Source organism: Mangifera indica, chromosome 2 (assembly GCF_011075055.1).
Source record: "Mangifera indica cultivar Alphonso chromosome 2, CATAS_Mindica_2.1, whole genome shotgun sequence".
NCBI lineage: Eukaryota > Viridiplantae > Streptophyta > Magnoliopsida > Sapindales > Anacardiaceae > Mangifera > Mangifera indica.
Genome location: NC_058138.1, coordinates 11,475,906 through 11,490,427, shown reverse-complemented (window position 1 = coordinate 11,490,427; position 14,522 = coordinate 11,475,906). Strand labels below are relative to the sequence as shown.

Here is a 14,522-nt window from a genome sequence, read left to right as displayed (position 1 = left end):
AGAAGGGTGATACTATTTTGGTGGTAGTCGATCGCTTGACCAAGTATAGCCATTTTTTGATACTTTCTCATCCTTTTACGGCGAGAGATGTGGCTAATTTATTTGGCAAAGAGATAGTTCGCCTTCATGGATATCCTCGTTCTATTGTCTCCGATCGTGATCGCCTATTCATGAGTCAATTTTGGGGGGAGCTATTTCGTTTGGCGGGCACTACTCTTAAATTTAGCAATGCATATCACCCTCAATCAAACGGCCAAACTGAGGTCGTTAATCGGGGGCTAGAAACCTATCTTCGCTGTTTTTACTCTCAACAACCGAGGACTTGGACTAAATGGATTTCTTGGGCTGAGTATTGGTACAATACCACATTTCATAATTCCCTTGGCATGACACCCTTTAAGGCTTTATATAGGCGAGACCCCCCAACCCTCCTTCGATGGGGTTCCGAAGCGTCTAAAGTAGATGAGGTTGATATATTTTTACAACAAAGAGATGCTATCCTTCGTGAATTGAAAGACCAACTTCATCGAGCCCAGGAAAGGATGAAACAGCAAGCTGATTTAAAACGTCATGAAACTCATTTTGAACTTGGTGAGAAGGTGTTCCTTAAAATTCAGTCTTATCAGTTCAAGACACTTGCTAAGAAGCTTAATGAAAAGTTGAACCCCCGCTTTTATGGCCCTTATGCTATCACAGAAAAAATTGGTTCAGTTGCTTATCATTTGGCGCTGCCTCCCTCTAGTAAAATTCATCCAGTTTTCCATGTATCGCAGCTGAAGAAGGTCATTGGATCTGCTGTACACCCACAACCATTACCAGGTTGCCTCACTGCAGACCTGGAACTGCAGCTCCAGCCGGAGACGTTGTTGGATACTCGTTATTCCAAAAGTGGCAACCTTGAGGTCCTTATCAAATGGTTATCTCTCCCAAACTGTGAAAATACCTGGGAAGACTACCTGACTGTTAGAGACCAATTTCCCAAATTCCACCTTGAGGACAAGGTGCGTCTCCGTGGGGGGGGGGGGGGGGGGGGGGGGGGGGGGGGGGGGGGGGGATTGATAGAGGCTTGATCACAAAGGTGTATTTTCGTAGGCCCAAAAAGAAGAAAGTGGGAGATGGTCCAGTGGAGAAAAGAGAAGGTGACCCAAAGAAGCTCTCAGCTGAAGATTCAGAGAGCAGTGATGAGGAGGGCAATCTGGGAATCAAGGAAGCTGCACTGGAACAAAATGATCTTGTCCATCCAGTTGGTACAGATGGCAGCATGTGAGGAAGCAAAGGAGAGGATTCTGTTAGGGACTGCACATCCTTTATATGGCAGAAAAAGAAAGAGAAAAGGGGACTTTTATTCTGAAGAATTTGTTAAATGTTGGCTAAGTAGACAGGGAGGGGACTGGCTCTCGAATTCCAGTATTAGTATAGTTGTTATTATTGTTATTGTTATTTTGCTTGTTTTCCCTTGATTTGGGAGATTATGAACACTGGAAGTGAAACATGTCATTGCTGTCATGGATTAATGAAATGAGCTGTAGTTTCCTTATTTCTTCTTGCATTAGTTAGCATTATTGCTTAGTTTGACTGAGTGATAAATGTTGGTGTTGCGTGTTGGTTGATAATATTGGAGTATGTTGTTAGATAAAACAGAACAGGTGATCTACTGGGGAAGAGTTCATAGGATTGGATTCAAAATTCGGAAGGGAAGCCTGCCATCTTGCCAGATTCCTAACAAATATAAATGAATGTCATTAGCAACTAAAAAAATGAGTCGCAGATAAATGTCATTCGCGACTAAAAAAATTAGATGTAGATGAATGTCATTAACAAATAAAAAATTTAATCGAAGATAAATATCATTAGCAATTAAAAAATTTAGTTGTAGATGAATATTGTTAGTAACTAAATTAATTTAATTATAAAAGGTATTCTTTAATGTTTTGCTTGTTTTTTATTTTAACATTTTGTAACTACTTCTATAGTTACTAAAATGATACTTTTTACAATTAAAGATATTATACATCAATGGTTTTGTTCTAGCACTATATTTTTCAAATTTCCTGATTTTATATATACTAAAACGAAATAATACAATATCACAATTATTTGAATAATATCAAAAGACATAACTCTTTTGCTACCTATAAGAAACATATTCATTTTTTCATACGATAATGAATATAGTTGCTGCAAATTGGTTTTTGTTACTTGTAAGAGTTTTTCACATCCAACTCCTCGAGTCTTTTCTTGCACTTTCGTCATCAAAATAGCACCTACAAATAGTACTAATACACATTCAACAATATTAAAAAAATAACCATTTGATGATTGATGTCTCTTGAATTTCTAAATTATAAAACAAATTTTAAGTTCAACAATCTTTTCAAAATAAAATATTGAATATACAATATCACATCTTGAGCAACTGATTGATCAACTTAAACAATTAAGAAAGTATAAGTCATTTCTATATTAAAACATGCATGATTTATATAAATTTAAAAAAACATTGATATATAAATGAATTTTATGTTTTTACCTGTGTTTTTACCATTTTGAGAAGACAGTGATGAATTCTCTATTCCCATAACTTGATTTTTAATGTTTGCAAGGTTTCTTTTTGTACCAAAAGTCATAATTAGAATCTATAAAATATAAATCCAAAATAGACATATCAAAATGTTTTAAATTTGAAGATGGAAAAGAATGAAAAGGACAAAAAAAAACAATTTAATTGAATAATGTAGATGTTCCGTTCATTAACAGACCATTTCAGTCATAATACTATAAATAACTATACATTTTATGCCTACTTTGTGCAATACTAGAAATAACTATCATGATCCTATGTTGTTTGTCATTATCATTCAAACACTAAATATTAAAACAATTTAGTATTAACTTCTCATCACTTTATAGCCTCAAAATAAAATTGAACAAATATTTATATGTGATCTTCTTACATTCTAATTAAAATTAAAGAATCAGGGAGGCCTAAAAAACCCGATAAAAAAATATAGATTAAGAAAAAGACAAACACAGAAAAATAATACTACTATATTTAGCCAATCTATGGTTGAAAAAGCAACATCTACAATATTAAACTATACAATGAACTATTAAACTCTAAACTCAAATTTATGTAAAGGTAAACAACATCAGTACATCATCACCAGAAAACTGTACTGGAAATTATCAAGCAATTAACACTAACCAACTTCCAGAAAGTCAAATCAGTAAAGCTGAGACAATAACCAAGTTCTGTAATTTTCAAACTGTAAAAATGTGGCCTGCACATACCCAGAATTCAAACTGGAAAAGTCTTTCAACCCACTTGATATCAGAAAAACTCTCATCTTAAAACAACATTCAAATCAAACCAGAAGCTCTAAATTGAAGAAAAAACTAGTCATACATGAGACATCAAATCCTCATGGTAAAAAATGCAGAAGAAATAAAGACTTCTAACATATTCATAACTTTCAAAATCCAAATCTCATAAACAAGCCAAGAGTCAAACAATCGAAAAAACAACTCATCAGATCACACAGATATAAGTTTTGAAGCATACCCACAAAGCAATTGAGGATCTGTCATGCACACTACACTTGAGCTGCTTGGCAAGATTCTGCAACAACAAGAATTACACATTTACATGATAACAAGATGGCTAAAGAATTACAGGTTCAAATAAATGAATTCCAGGTTTTCAGAAGCCATGTATTATGAAGCTTAAAATTTATTTGTGGGAAAAGAATTACAAATTACATAATTAATAATTTACATGTGTGCACTGCAGAGATGAATATTGATGGCTAAGGAATCAGCAGCAGCGGCGTAGACTTTCATATATAAGCAAGCTGGATTTTCTTAATACATGGGATAAAGTAGAATAAGCAGTGTAGATTTTCATAAATTGTGTAGAATAAACGAACCTAATACATGAAGCCACCAAGCCGGAGACGGAACAGAGCGTGTAAGCTGTGGATGCACTCTGATGAAGCCAGAGATGCGTTTGCCTAGACTTCAAGACGCCAGAGTTGGAGTTGGAGATGGAGATGAGTTGAAGGCGCACAAGAAGAATAAGAGTTGGAAACGCCTGAGACTAAAGGGACGTGAGAATGCATTAAATATATTGGTTGCTTATGATTATATGAACTGCGAATTAAAGAATAACATGTCAATACAATTAATGTTTGGGAGGGCTGCCTTTGTTGCATGTACTCCAATTAGACAAGGTTCTTATTATCTTAGGCGATAGGGGATAAAACATCCCCTCCGTTTGTATTAAGGGATATACCTCTCCTTTATCTAGTGCAATAATATAACACTTCTCTTTACTTTTGTTCTCCATTTTCTAAATCAAATTTATATACTTTGATCTTCCAATTAATTATATTTATAACACATAACCAGCATAATTAGTTTAGATATATTTTAATATTATCTTTCAATTATGTTATTGTTTTGTTTGTATATTGCAAGTATGGATATTTGCAAAATATAAACTATAGATATTCTAATTTTTATTATTCTTCTATTTAATTTTTCATTTATAATTGTATCTGATTTACAACTCAAAGTTTGTAAAATCATAAATCTGGATCCGAAGTTCTCAATATTATTTGTAACCCGAAGTTTACAAAAACATGAACTTGGATCTAAAATCTTAAATATCATTGGAATATTTATTTATATGATAACAATTGTATCTAATTTGTAATCTAAAGTTTACAAAATCATGAAAATATATATATGGGCCAAAGTTCCAAGTTTAATCAAAGTATTTATTATAACTAGAGCTCATTTGGAACCTGAAATTTGCATAAGTTATGAAAAAGATAATATTGAACTCTGAGATATTATTTAAGTTTTATATACTATAATATTATGAATATTAATTACAAAACCAGAAGTTTTGTGAATATGAGACAAATATGAACTTGAAGTTCTAACATAATTTTTCTTCATCATATAACTAATTTGTATTACTTCATCAACTTGCAATTGGTGAAAATGGCAAACCTCATAAAACTTTAATATGTTGTCTTTCGATTAAATGGAGAAAATTACACTAAATGGGCTTTAAACACGATTCTCTATTTAGAAACTATGAGCCTTGGAGAAACAATAAAAGAAAAAAATAAAGCATTCTAGTAGGATAAATCTAAGGCTACTATTTTCCTTTGTCACCATATTCACGAAGGATTACGAACAGAGTACGAGGATATTATAGGCCCACTAGAGTTATAGAAAAACTTGAAAGAAAGATTTGATCATCATAGGTCAATAACATTGCCAATAACCTAATATGAATAGACCCATTTATGCATACAAGATTTTAAATTTATAAGTGAATATAACTCTGTAATATTTAAAATAGTTTCCCGAATGAGATTATGTGGGGAAAAAATAACGAATATGTTAAAAAAAACTTTCCCCACATTTTAGCCCTCAAATATATTCTTACAGTAGCAATATAGGGAAAAAAATTTTAAAAAAAAATTCTAAATTAATATCATGTTTGCTAGTGGCTGAGCAAAATAATGAATTATTACTAAGAAACCACCAGACATGCCTCACTGACACTGTGTTGTTCCCTGAAGTGAACTTAACTATCAATAACAATTATCGCGGGCGCAGATGAGGTCTTAGACGAAATAAATTTCGATCCAAAGGTGATCATAATAGAAAATCTTTCCACAATAAATGGACTAGAGATGAAGCAAAACAGGACAGAGGTAAAATGATACAAAGTAAACCACAAAATCAAGAAAGTAAATGTTATAAATGTAGTTTCAACAGCTATTAGTCACTTACCTTTTGTATCGGTAGACATCTGGTGGATTTATACCAAGTATCTATCAAAAATACAAACAAGAAGATCAATTTAAATCATTTGATAATACAGATCCTATTAATTTGGAGAATTTTGATATTTTGAAATTTCTTCAAGACTTAAAAATCATGTATAATATATTGTGTAATTAGTACTATGTATTTCGTCCTTTCAAATTTTGTAATAACTAATGTAAATTTTAAAATAAGAGGAAATGGACTTCAAAATTAAAGTGTTTACTTTAAAAGAGTATGATAAAAACATGTGTCTGATGGATAGTGTAACAATGTGCATAATATTGATGGAAAAAAATTCTTTTTAACTTTATCATTAATTAAGGGTAAAGTAAACACTATATCAGGATCAATAAATATGACTGAAGACTCCAAAAGAGTCACAATTTTATTGAAAAAGGAGACCAAATTAAGTATCAATGGTGCATTATATTCAAGTAGATCCAAAAGAAATCTACTTAGTTTTAAAGATATAAGAAAGAATGACTATCATATTAAAACCCTAAATGAAAATTGTACAGAATATCTATGTATAATTAATAATGCCTTCGAAAAAAAACATGTTCTAAAAAAATTATCCGTTTTATCATCTAGATTGTATTATACAATTATAAAGACAGCTAAAACCTACGTACTATCAAACCAAAAGTTTTCTGATCCAAAAGTATTTATGTTTTCGCATAACCATTTAAGTCACCCAAGATTTACAATGATATGTAAGATTATTGAAAGTTTACATAAACATGCACTAAAGAATCAAAAGCTTTTATTGTCTAGTGAAAAATTTTGTATTATCTATTCTCAAGGCAAATTAGTAATCAAACCATCTCCCTCCAAAATTGGAGTTGAATCTTTATCATTTCTACAAAGGATTCAAGAGGACATATATGAACCTACTCATCCACCAAGTGGGTCATTTTGTTTCTGTTATTTTTATAATCTTAATTAATGCATCTACATGATAGTCTTATGTTTGTTTATTGTCAATTCAAAATGTTGCATTTGTTAAACTATTAACACAAATCGTCAAACTAAAGACATATTTCTTAGATTATTCAATCCAATCAATACGACTAAATAAATTTACATCTAAAACATTTGATGAATATTGCATGTTTATAAGGACTAATGTTGAACATCCAATCTCGCATGCCAACACTCAAAATGGATTAGTTAAGTCTCTTATCAAATATCTCCAAGTAATTACACGAACTTTATTACTAAAAACTCAATTACCAACTTTTATGTGAAGACATGTTATATTATATGCTACAACGTTAATTTGCTTGCGACCTTCTTCTTATTATCAATATTCTTCATTGCAATTTGTTCTTGGTTACCACCCCGATATATCTCATCTAAGGATGTTTGGTTGTGTTATATATGTGTTTATTGCATCTCTTCAACGCACAAAAATAGACCCCAACGTTGTTTGAAAATATACGTTAGATATAATTCACTATCCATTATCAGATATACTATTAAAAATGTGATCTTTTTATTGTACAATTTGCAAATTGTCATTTCAATGAGATAATATTCCCACCTTTGGGAAAAGAAAATATCTCCTGAAGTTAAGCAATAACTTACTTGATACATATCTACTATGTCTTATTTAGATCCTCACACATCCCAAAGTGAAACTGAAGTGCAAAAGACGATACGTTTACAAATTATTGTCGATCAAATATCTGATGCATTTGCGAATAAAACAAAAGTGACAAGATCACACATATCACCTGCCAATACACTTGTAAAAATTAATGTGACTGTTGAACAGTCTATTAAAATCATAACTGATCAATCTATTGCATGCTAGAAACATCATATTCCTGTTGGATCAAAGAATATTGTTTCTCGAAAAAGAAATACAAATAATCAAACAAAATATCAATGATGATGATCCTAAAATAAATGAAAAATCCACTCTCTAATATTTCTCCAAAAGAGGTTATCGTCTCTAAAGAGACTCACGTCCCTAAAATGGCACAAACTCTTAAAAAACAGGAAAATGATAATATTGAATATCTTTAAATTATGTTTATACATGAGAGATATGAAACTATGAAACGGTTAACATTAATGATGTATTCTCATTTGTAGTAGCTACTAAAATTATGAATGATAATGATTTTGAATCACACTGTGAATAAGTACAGACAAAAACATGATTGACTTAGATGGGAAGAAGCAATTCGAGCAAAATTAACTTTTCTAGCAAAACGTCAAGTATTTGAGCCTGTAATTCAAACACCTAAGGACGTACAACTTGTTAGATATAAATGAGTATTTGTGAGAAAAAGAAATAAAAAAAATGAGATTACTAGATATAAAACAAGGCTTGTAGCCTAAGGTTTTTCCCAAAGTCAAGTATAGAGTTTGATAAAACATATACATCTGTTATGGATATAATCACATTCAGATATTTACTTAGCTTAACAATCTCTAAAGAATTGATTATGCGTCTAATGGACGTAGTTACTACTTATTTGTATGAAAATTTAGATACTAAAATTAATATGAAACTCTTTGAAGGATATAAATTGCTAGAAGCAAAAAAGTTAATCCAAGCGGCATGTACTCAATCAAGTTACAAAGATTATTATACGGATTAAAACAATCTAAAAAAATGTGATACAATCGTTTTAGTAAATATTTGAAAAAAAAAAACACTATGTGAATGACCCTATATGCCTATGTATCTTTATCAAAGGTCAGAATCTAGATTTGTCATTTTAGTAATTTATGTTGATGACACTAATTTAATTAAGACTTTTAAAAAGTTTTATAAAGTTGTTAAATACCTCAAAAAATAATTTAAGATAAAGGATTTGGAAAAAACAAAATATTGTCTCAACGTACAGATCAAGTACAATTCAAATGGAATACTTATCCATCAGTCAACATATATTAAAAAATTATTAAAATATTTTTATATAGATAAAGTTTATCCTTTGAGCATCCCAATGGTTATTCGGTCTTTTGATCTGAAAAAAGACTTATTTCCTCCTTAAGAAGAAGATGAAAAGATACTCAGTCCTAAAGTATCATATCTTAATATCATTAGAGCCCTATTATATTTGGCCCAGTGCATTAGAAAAGATATATCCTTCGTAGTCAATTTATTGGCCTAATTGAGCTTTGCACCAACCCATCATCACTGGAATGAAATCAAACATATACTTCATTACCCATATGAGACTAAAGATTTGGGATTATTTTATTATGTCAAATCCCCTAAAAATCTTAGTTTGGTTGGATAAGCTAATACTAGTTATCTTTCTGACTCCTATAAGGTATGTTCACAAACGGGATATGTTTTCACTTATAATGACATAGCAATATCATAGTGCTCCATCAAACAAAGTTTGGTTGTAATATCTTCAAACCATTCAATGATTTTAGCTCTCCATGAAGCCAACCACGAATGTATATGATTACAGTCTGTTAGGACTCACGTCTACTTCTCTCGAAGGAAAGAAGAAAAGAAAAGAAACCGAGCAAGTGGTAGCAAGAGATTGGAGCAAGTAGAAAAGTCCACTATTATTTTATTACAAGGTCATTTTGGAGAAAACAAGAAACTTGGCAGAAACTTGGCAGCAAAGCAGTTGGCGGCAGAACAAAAAGGAGAAAAGGCAGCTGCAGGGCTAGGAAAAAAGAAGGGGGATCAGAAGACAGAGGGAATGTAGGGAGAGTGCAGGCCTCTCGGAACCCTGAAGTAACAGTGCACTTAAGTACTTGTTGTATGATTGTTGCAGTTCTTAGTTTTGCTTTTGGTCTTTTGTTTATTTTTTCTGGAAAAATTAGAGAAGGGAAATGTAATTGATTAAGCAGGGCAATAGATGGAAATAGTCATTGTATTGGAGAATTAATTTGTATTCATTTCTGGAAAAGTATTCAATACAATACATATTTTCATTGTCATGTGTGTTTGTGTTGCAATTTCTGTTCCAGTGTCTGCTATGTTGTGGTTGAGATAGGTATACCGGAGAGGCTGTGAGAGCTGAGGAAGCCACCAGGTAAGGCTTTGCTGCTGCCAGATTACCCAGGTACCTATCACAGTCTATCATCCATCAAACCCAAATACATGCAATATTCTTTCTACAACAAACATTCCTTCCACAATATATGAAGAGAGGTGGATACATCAAAAGAGACATAATCAAACATATTTCATCGAAGTTTTTTTACACTCATGAGCTCCAACAAAGCCAAAAGATTAATATTAAGTAAATACGATTCAATGAGAATTTTGCATATTTGTTCACTAAGACATTACCAACATCAACGTTTGCAAAGTTAGTGTATAATATCAACATAAGATGACTCAATAAACAATCAAATTAATCTCATTACAAAGAGAGGGAACATTCATCAAAGAGAAGGAGCATTCATCAAAGAGAGCATTTATCAGGGAGAGTAAATTTTGATGTTTATCACATTTTGGATAAAATGTGCACTATCCTTTTTTCCCCTTTACTAGGTTTTGTCCCACTGGATTTTCCTAGTAAAGTTTTTAATAAAGCAATTTACGCACGTTCAACCCTATTTTATAAGACATTAAATAATTTCATTCTTTGTACTTTGGTTTTTATACCACTAGATTTTTCTATAACAAAGTTAATGTAATTATCTATAAGTAATAGAAATGTAAGGAAGAGTGTTATATAAGGTAGAGTTTTCCACCACATGAACACAAGTTGGAAGTTTGATGTGTGAATGCATTAAATATTTTGGTGGCTTATGATTACATAAAGTGTGAATGAAAGAATAAAATGTCAATACATTTAGTGTTTGGAGGACTGCCTTGATTGCATGTATTCTAATTAGACAAGATTCTTATTGTCTTAGGCGATGAGAGGATGTCTATATAAAGAATCCCCTCCCTTTGTATTAGGGAATATACCTCTCCTTTAACTGATGCAATAATACAACACTTCTCTCTACACTTGTTTACCATTTTCTAAATCAAATTTATATACTGTGATTTTGCTTTCATCTTTCCCTTCCAATTAATTATATTTATAACAATTTTTTTATAATATTATTATATTATATTCCATTTATTAATTTTATTAATAATATTATATTCATTAATATTATATTCATTAATATTATATTTAATATAAAATCAAATTCAAATCGAAACTAAATTAATGAGATATGTTGTCTTAAGGTTATTGGTGGCAATAATGTTATCAGGATAAATAATATCGTCAATTAGATAAATAGTATCATCAGCGATATAAACAATATCATCGAAAGAATGAATAATGTCACTAGCAAAAATGAACAATATGGTCGAATGAGAATTTAAGTTAAATTGAAACATCAACTCAAATTCAATTTTAACCAAATCAAAAATCAATTCAAATCTAGTTGGATCAGTTCTAGGCCTAAGAATATATCAATCATTATTGAAGAAAATAATAATAAAAAAGTATTTTAATCATTTAAATGTAAATATAATTAAAACATAAGAATATAATCTATAATTTTATATTGAAAACTAATAATCAAAAGGCATATTCACGGTTCAATACTAATGGCAAATTATTTTTTAATTTTCTTCTCTAACTAGACTATACTAAAATTATATTGTTATTTTTAGGTTTTCCCGTTTTACATGATTTTTTATTTAGTTACTACTAATATTTTATATATTTTGTAAACAATATTTTGCAATTAAAGTTATAATTGCCGAGCAATTTTATCTATAACTAAAATTTCATATGTCAAAATAATATTTTAATTATATATTTTGTGACTAATGCTATAGTTGCTAAATAAATTTATTTACAACTAAAATTTTAGTTACTACAATAATATTTTATAATTATTTAAAACTAAAAAATTAGTTACAAAAAATTAAGTCTACCTCTATTTTAAAACTAAAAACTTAGTTGTTAAACATAATTAATTGCAATAAAAAATTAATGTTAGTTACACATTTATTGACTAACATTATAGTTACCAAAAAAATGTATTTACAACTAAAATTTTGGCTGCTAAAATAATTAAAAGAATGAAATTATTTCATAACTAAACATTTAGTTGCTAAATAAAAATTATTTACAACTAGAAAAGTAGTTACAGAACATTAAATTTATCTCTATTTTGCAACTAGAAATTTAGTTGTCAAAACATAATTACTTGCAATTAAAAAATTCATTGTAGAAAATAAACTTTAATAGCTTATAGTTTCCTTCCACTAAAAGAATGGGTTTAAAAAAATGGAATCAATTTTTGGTGACTAAATTCATTTTAGTTGTTAGAAGTCAGTTTTTGTAACTATTTTTAATTAGTAGTAAACTCTAGTAAGCGAAATTGGGAGGTCACTCATGTTGGGAAAATTAAAACGAGTGGGGGAAGAATTTTGAAAATTTAGTTAAACCAAGCTTAGAATCACAACTTATGTTGTCATATGCAATATTTAATTTAATCATAATCACCGCAAACCAAAGCAACCAGTGATGAACTCTCTCTTCCCATAACTTGATTTTTAATTTTTGCAAGGTTTCTTCTTGTACCAAAGTCATAATTAGAATATATAAAACATAAATCAGAAATAGAAATATGAAAAACAATGTTTTAAATTTGAAGATGAAAAAGACCCAAAAAAAAACAATTTAATTGAATAATGTAGATGTTCCATTTATTGACAGACCATTTAAGTCATATTACTATAAATAACTATAAATTTTATGCCTACTTTGTGCAATACTAGAAATGACTATCATGATCCTATGTTGTTTGTCATTATCATTCAAACACTAAATATTAAAACAATTTAGTATTAACTTCTCGTCACTTTATAGCCTCAAAATAAAATTGAACAAATATTTATATGTGATCTTCTTACATTCTAATTAAAATTAAAGAATCAGGAAGGCCTAAAAAACCCAATAAAAATATATATATTAAGAAAAAGACAGACACAGAAAAATAATACTAGTATAATTAGCCAATCTGTGGTTGAAAAAGCAACATCTACAATATTAAACTATAGAATGAACTATTAAACCCTAAAGTCAAATTTATGTATAGGTGAACAACATCAGTACATCATCACCAGAAAACTGTATTGGAAATTATCAAGCTATTAACACTTTCCAACTTCCAGAAAGTCATATCAGTAAAGCTGAGACAATAACCAAGTTCTGTAATTTTCAAACTGTAAAAATTTGGCCCGCATAAACCCAGAATTCAAACTGGAAAAATCTTTCAACCCACTTGATCTCAAAAAAAGCTTTCATCTTAAAGCAACATTCAAATCAAACCAGAAGCTCTAAATTGAAGAAAAAACTAGTCATACATGAGACATCAAATCCTCATAGTAAAAAAATGCGGAAGAAATAAAGACTTCTAAAACACAACACATATTCATAACTTTCAAAACCCAAATCTAATAAACAAGCCAAGAGTTAAACAATCTAAAAAACAACTCATCAGATCACAAACGTATAAGTTTTGAGGCATACCCACAAAGCAATTGAGGATCTGTCATGCACACTACACTTGAGCTGCTCAGCAAGATTCTGCAACGACAAGAATTACACATTTACATAATAACAAGATGGCTAAGGAATCAGTTGCAGCAGCGTGGATTTTCATATATAAGCAACCTGAATTTCATAATGCATGGGAAAAAGTTGAATAAGCAGTGTAGAATTTCATAAATTGTGTAGAATAAACGAACCTAAAGCATGAAGCCGCCAAGCCGGGGACGGAACAGAGCGTCCAAGCCGTGGATGCAGTCTGATGAAGCCGGAGATGCGTTCGCCTAGACTTCGAGACGCCGGCGACAGTCAGAATTTTGGACACCGGAGATGAAGAGATTAGTGAGAGAGACTAAAGACGGCAGAAGAAAAAGAGTTGGAGACGCCTGAGACTAAAGGGCGGCAGAGAAAAATGAAAGGGAAAAAAGTTTGGAGATTGTGCAAAGCTTTAAGGCGGCACCAAAGCACACCATTAGGTTTATTCCCTTTATAATATAATAATATCGTCTTCAATCTAACCAAAAAAAACTATCAATCATATTTAATTCAATTTATTAATTTTATTAATAATATTATATTTAATATAATATCAAATTCTAATTGATGAGAGAAGTTGTCTTAACGTTATTAGTGGCAATAATATTATTAGAATAGATAGTACCGTCAATTAGATTAATAATATTATTAACGATATAAATAATATTATTGAAAAGATGAATTCTTTCATTAGCAAAAATAAACATTATTATCGAATGAGAATTCAAGTCAAACTCTGATTAAGTTATCAAACTAAACCATTAACTCAATTTTGATTTTAACCAAATGAAAAACTAATTCAAATCTAGTTGGATTTGTTCTACACCTAAGCATATATCAATTATTATGAAACAAAATAATAATACAAAAGTGTTTTAATCATTTAAATGTAAATATAATTAAAATATAAGAATATAATCTATAATTTTATATTAAAAACTAATAATCAAAATACATATTAACAGTACAATGTCTACAAGGCAAATTATTTTTTAATTTTCTTCTCTAACTAGATGATGCTAAAATTAAACCGTTATTTTTAAGTTTTCTCATATTTTACATGATTTTTTATTTAGTTATTACTAATATCTTATATATTTTGTAAACAATATTTCGCGACTAAGGTTATAATTATCAAACAAT

At 30.1% G+C, this 14,522-nt stretch overlaps 1 protein-coding gene across 4 annotated transcripts; it reads right to left on the bottom strand.

The window, feature by feature from the left end:
- Positions 1 to 1,058: 1,058 nt before the first annotated feature.
- On the bottom strand, positions 1,059 to 13,812 carry LOC123209823. Of its 4 annotated transcripts, XM_044627980.1 has the most exons (7): positions 13,544 to 13,812; positions 13,326 to 13,382; positions 9,831 to 9,897; positions 3,563 to 3,619; positions 2,531 to 2,636; positions 2,133 to 2,264; positions 1,059 to 1,719 (listed from the first exon to the last, which is right to left on the bottom strand). In XM_044627980.1, the coding sequence occupies exons 2-7, from the start codon at positions 13,349 to 13,351 to the stop codon at positions 1,667 to 1,669; spliced, it is 441 nt and encodes a 146-aa protein (XP_044483915.1). In that variant the 5' UTR covers positions 13,352 to 13,382; positions 13,544 to 13,812; the 3' UTR covers positions 1,059 to 1,666. The 4 variants fall into 4 exon arrangements, with proteins under 4 accessions (XP_044483915.1, XP_044483914.1, XP_044483916.1 ...); XM_044627979.1 differs by lacking the exon at positions 1,059 to 1,719 and having other exon boundaries at positions 1,920 to 2,264; XM_044627981.1 differs by lacking the exons at positions 1,059 to 1,719; positions 2,531 to 2,636 and adding an exon at positions 3,927 to 4,096 and having other exon boundaries at positions 2,080 to 2,264.
- Between the last annotated feature and the right edge of the window lie 710 nt (positions 13,813 to 14,522).

Bases quoted from the DNA above. Each gene is read 5' to 3' on its own strand.
- LOC123209823 (XM_044627979.1), bottom strand. From the start codon at position 13,351: ATGACAGATCCTCAATTGCTTTGTGG. The intron at 2,637-3,562 runs GTATGCTTCAAA...TATATTTTATAG, and splicing joins GATCCTCAATTGCTTTGTGG to ATTCTAATTATGACTTTTGG. The intron at 2,265-2,530 runs GTAAAAACATAA...TACTATTTGTAG, and splicing joins TCAAAATGGTAAAAACACAG to GTGCTATTTTGATGACGAAA.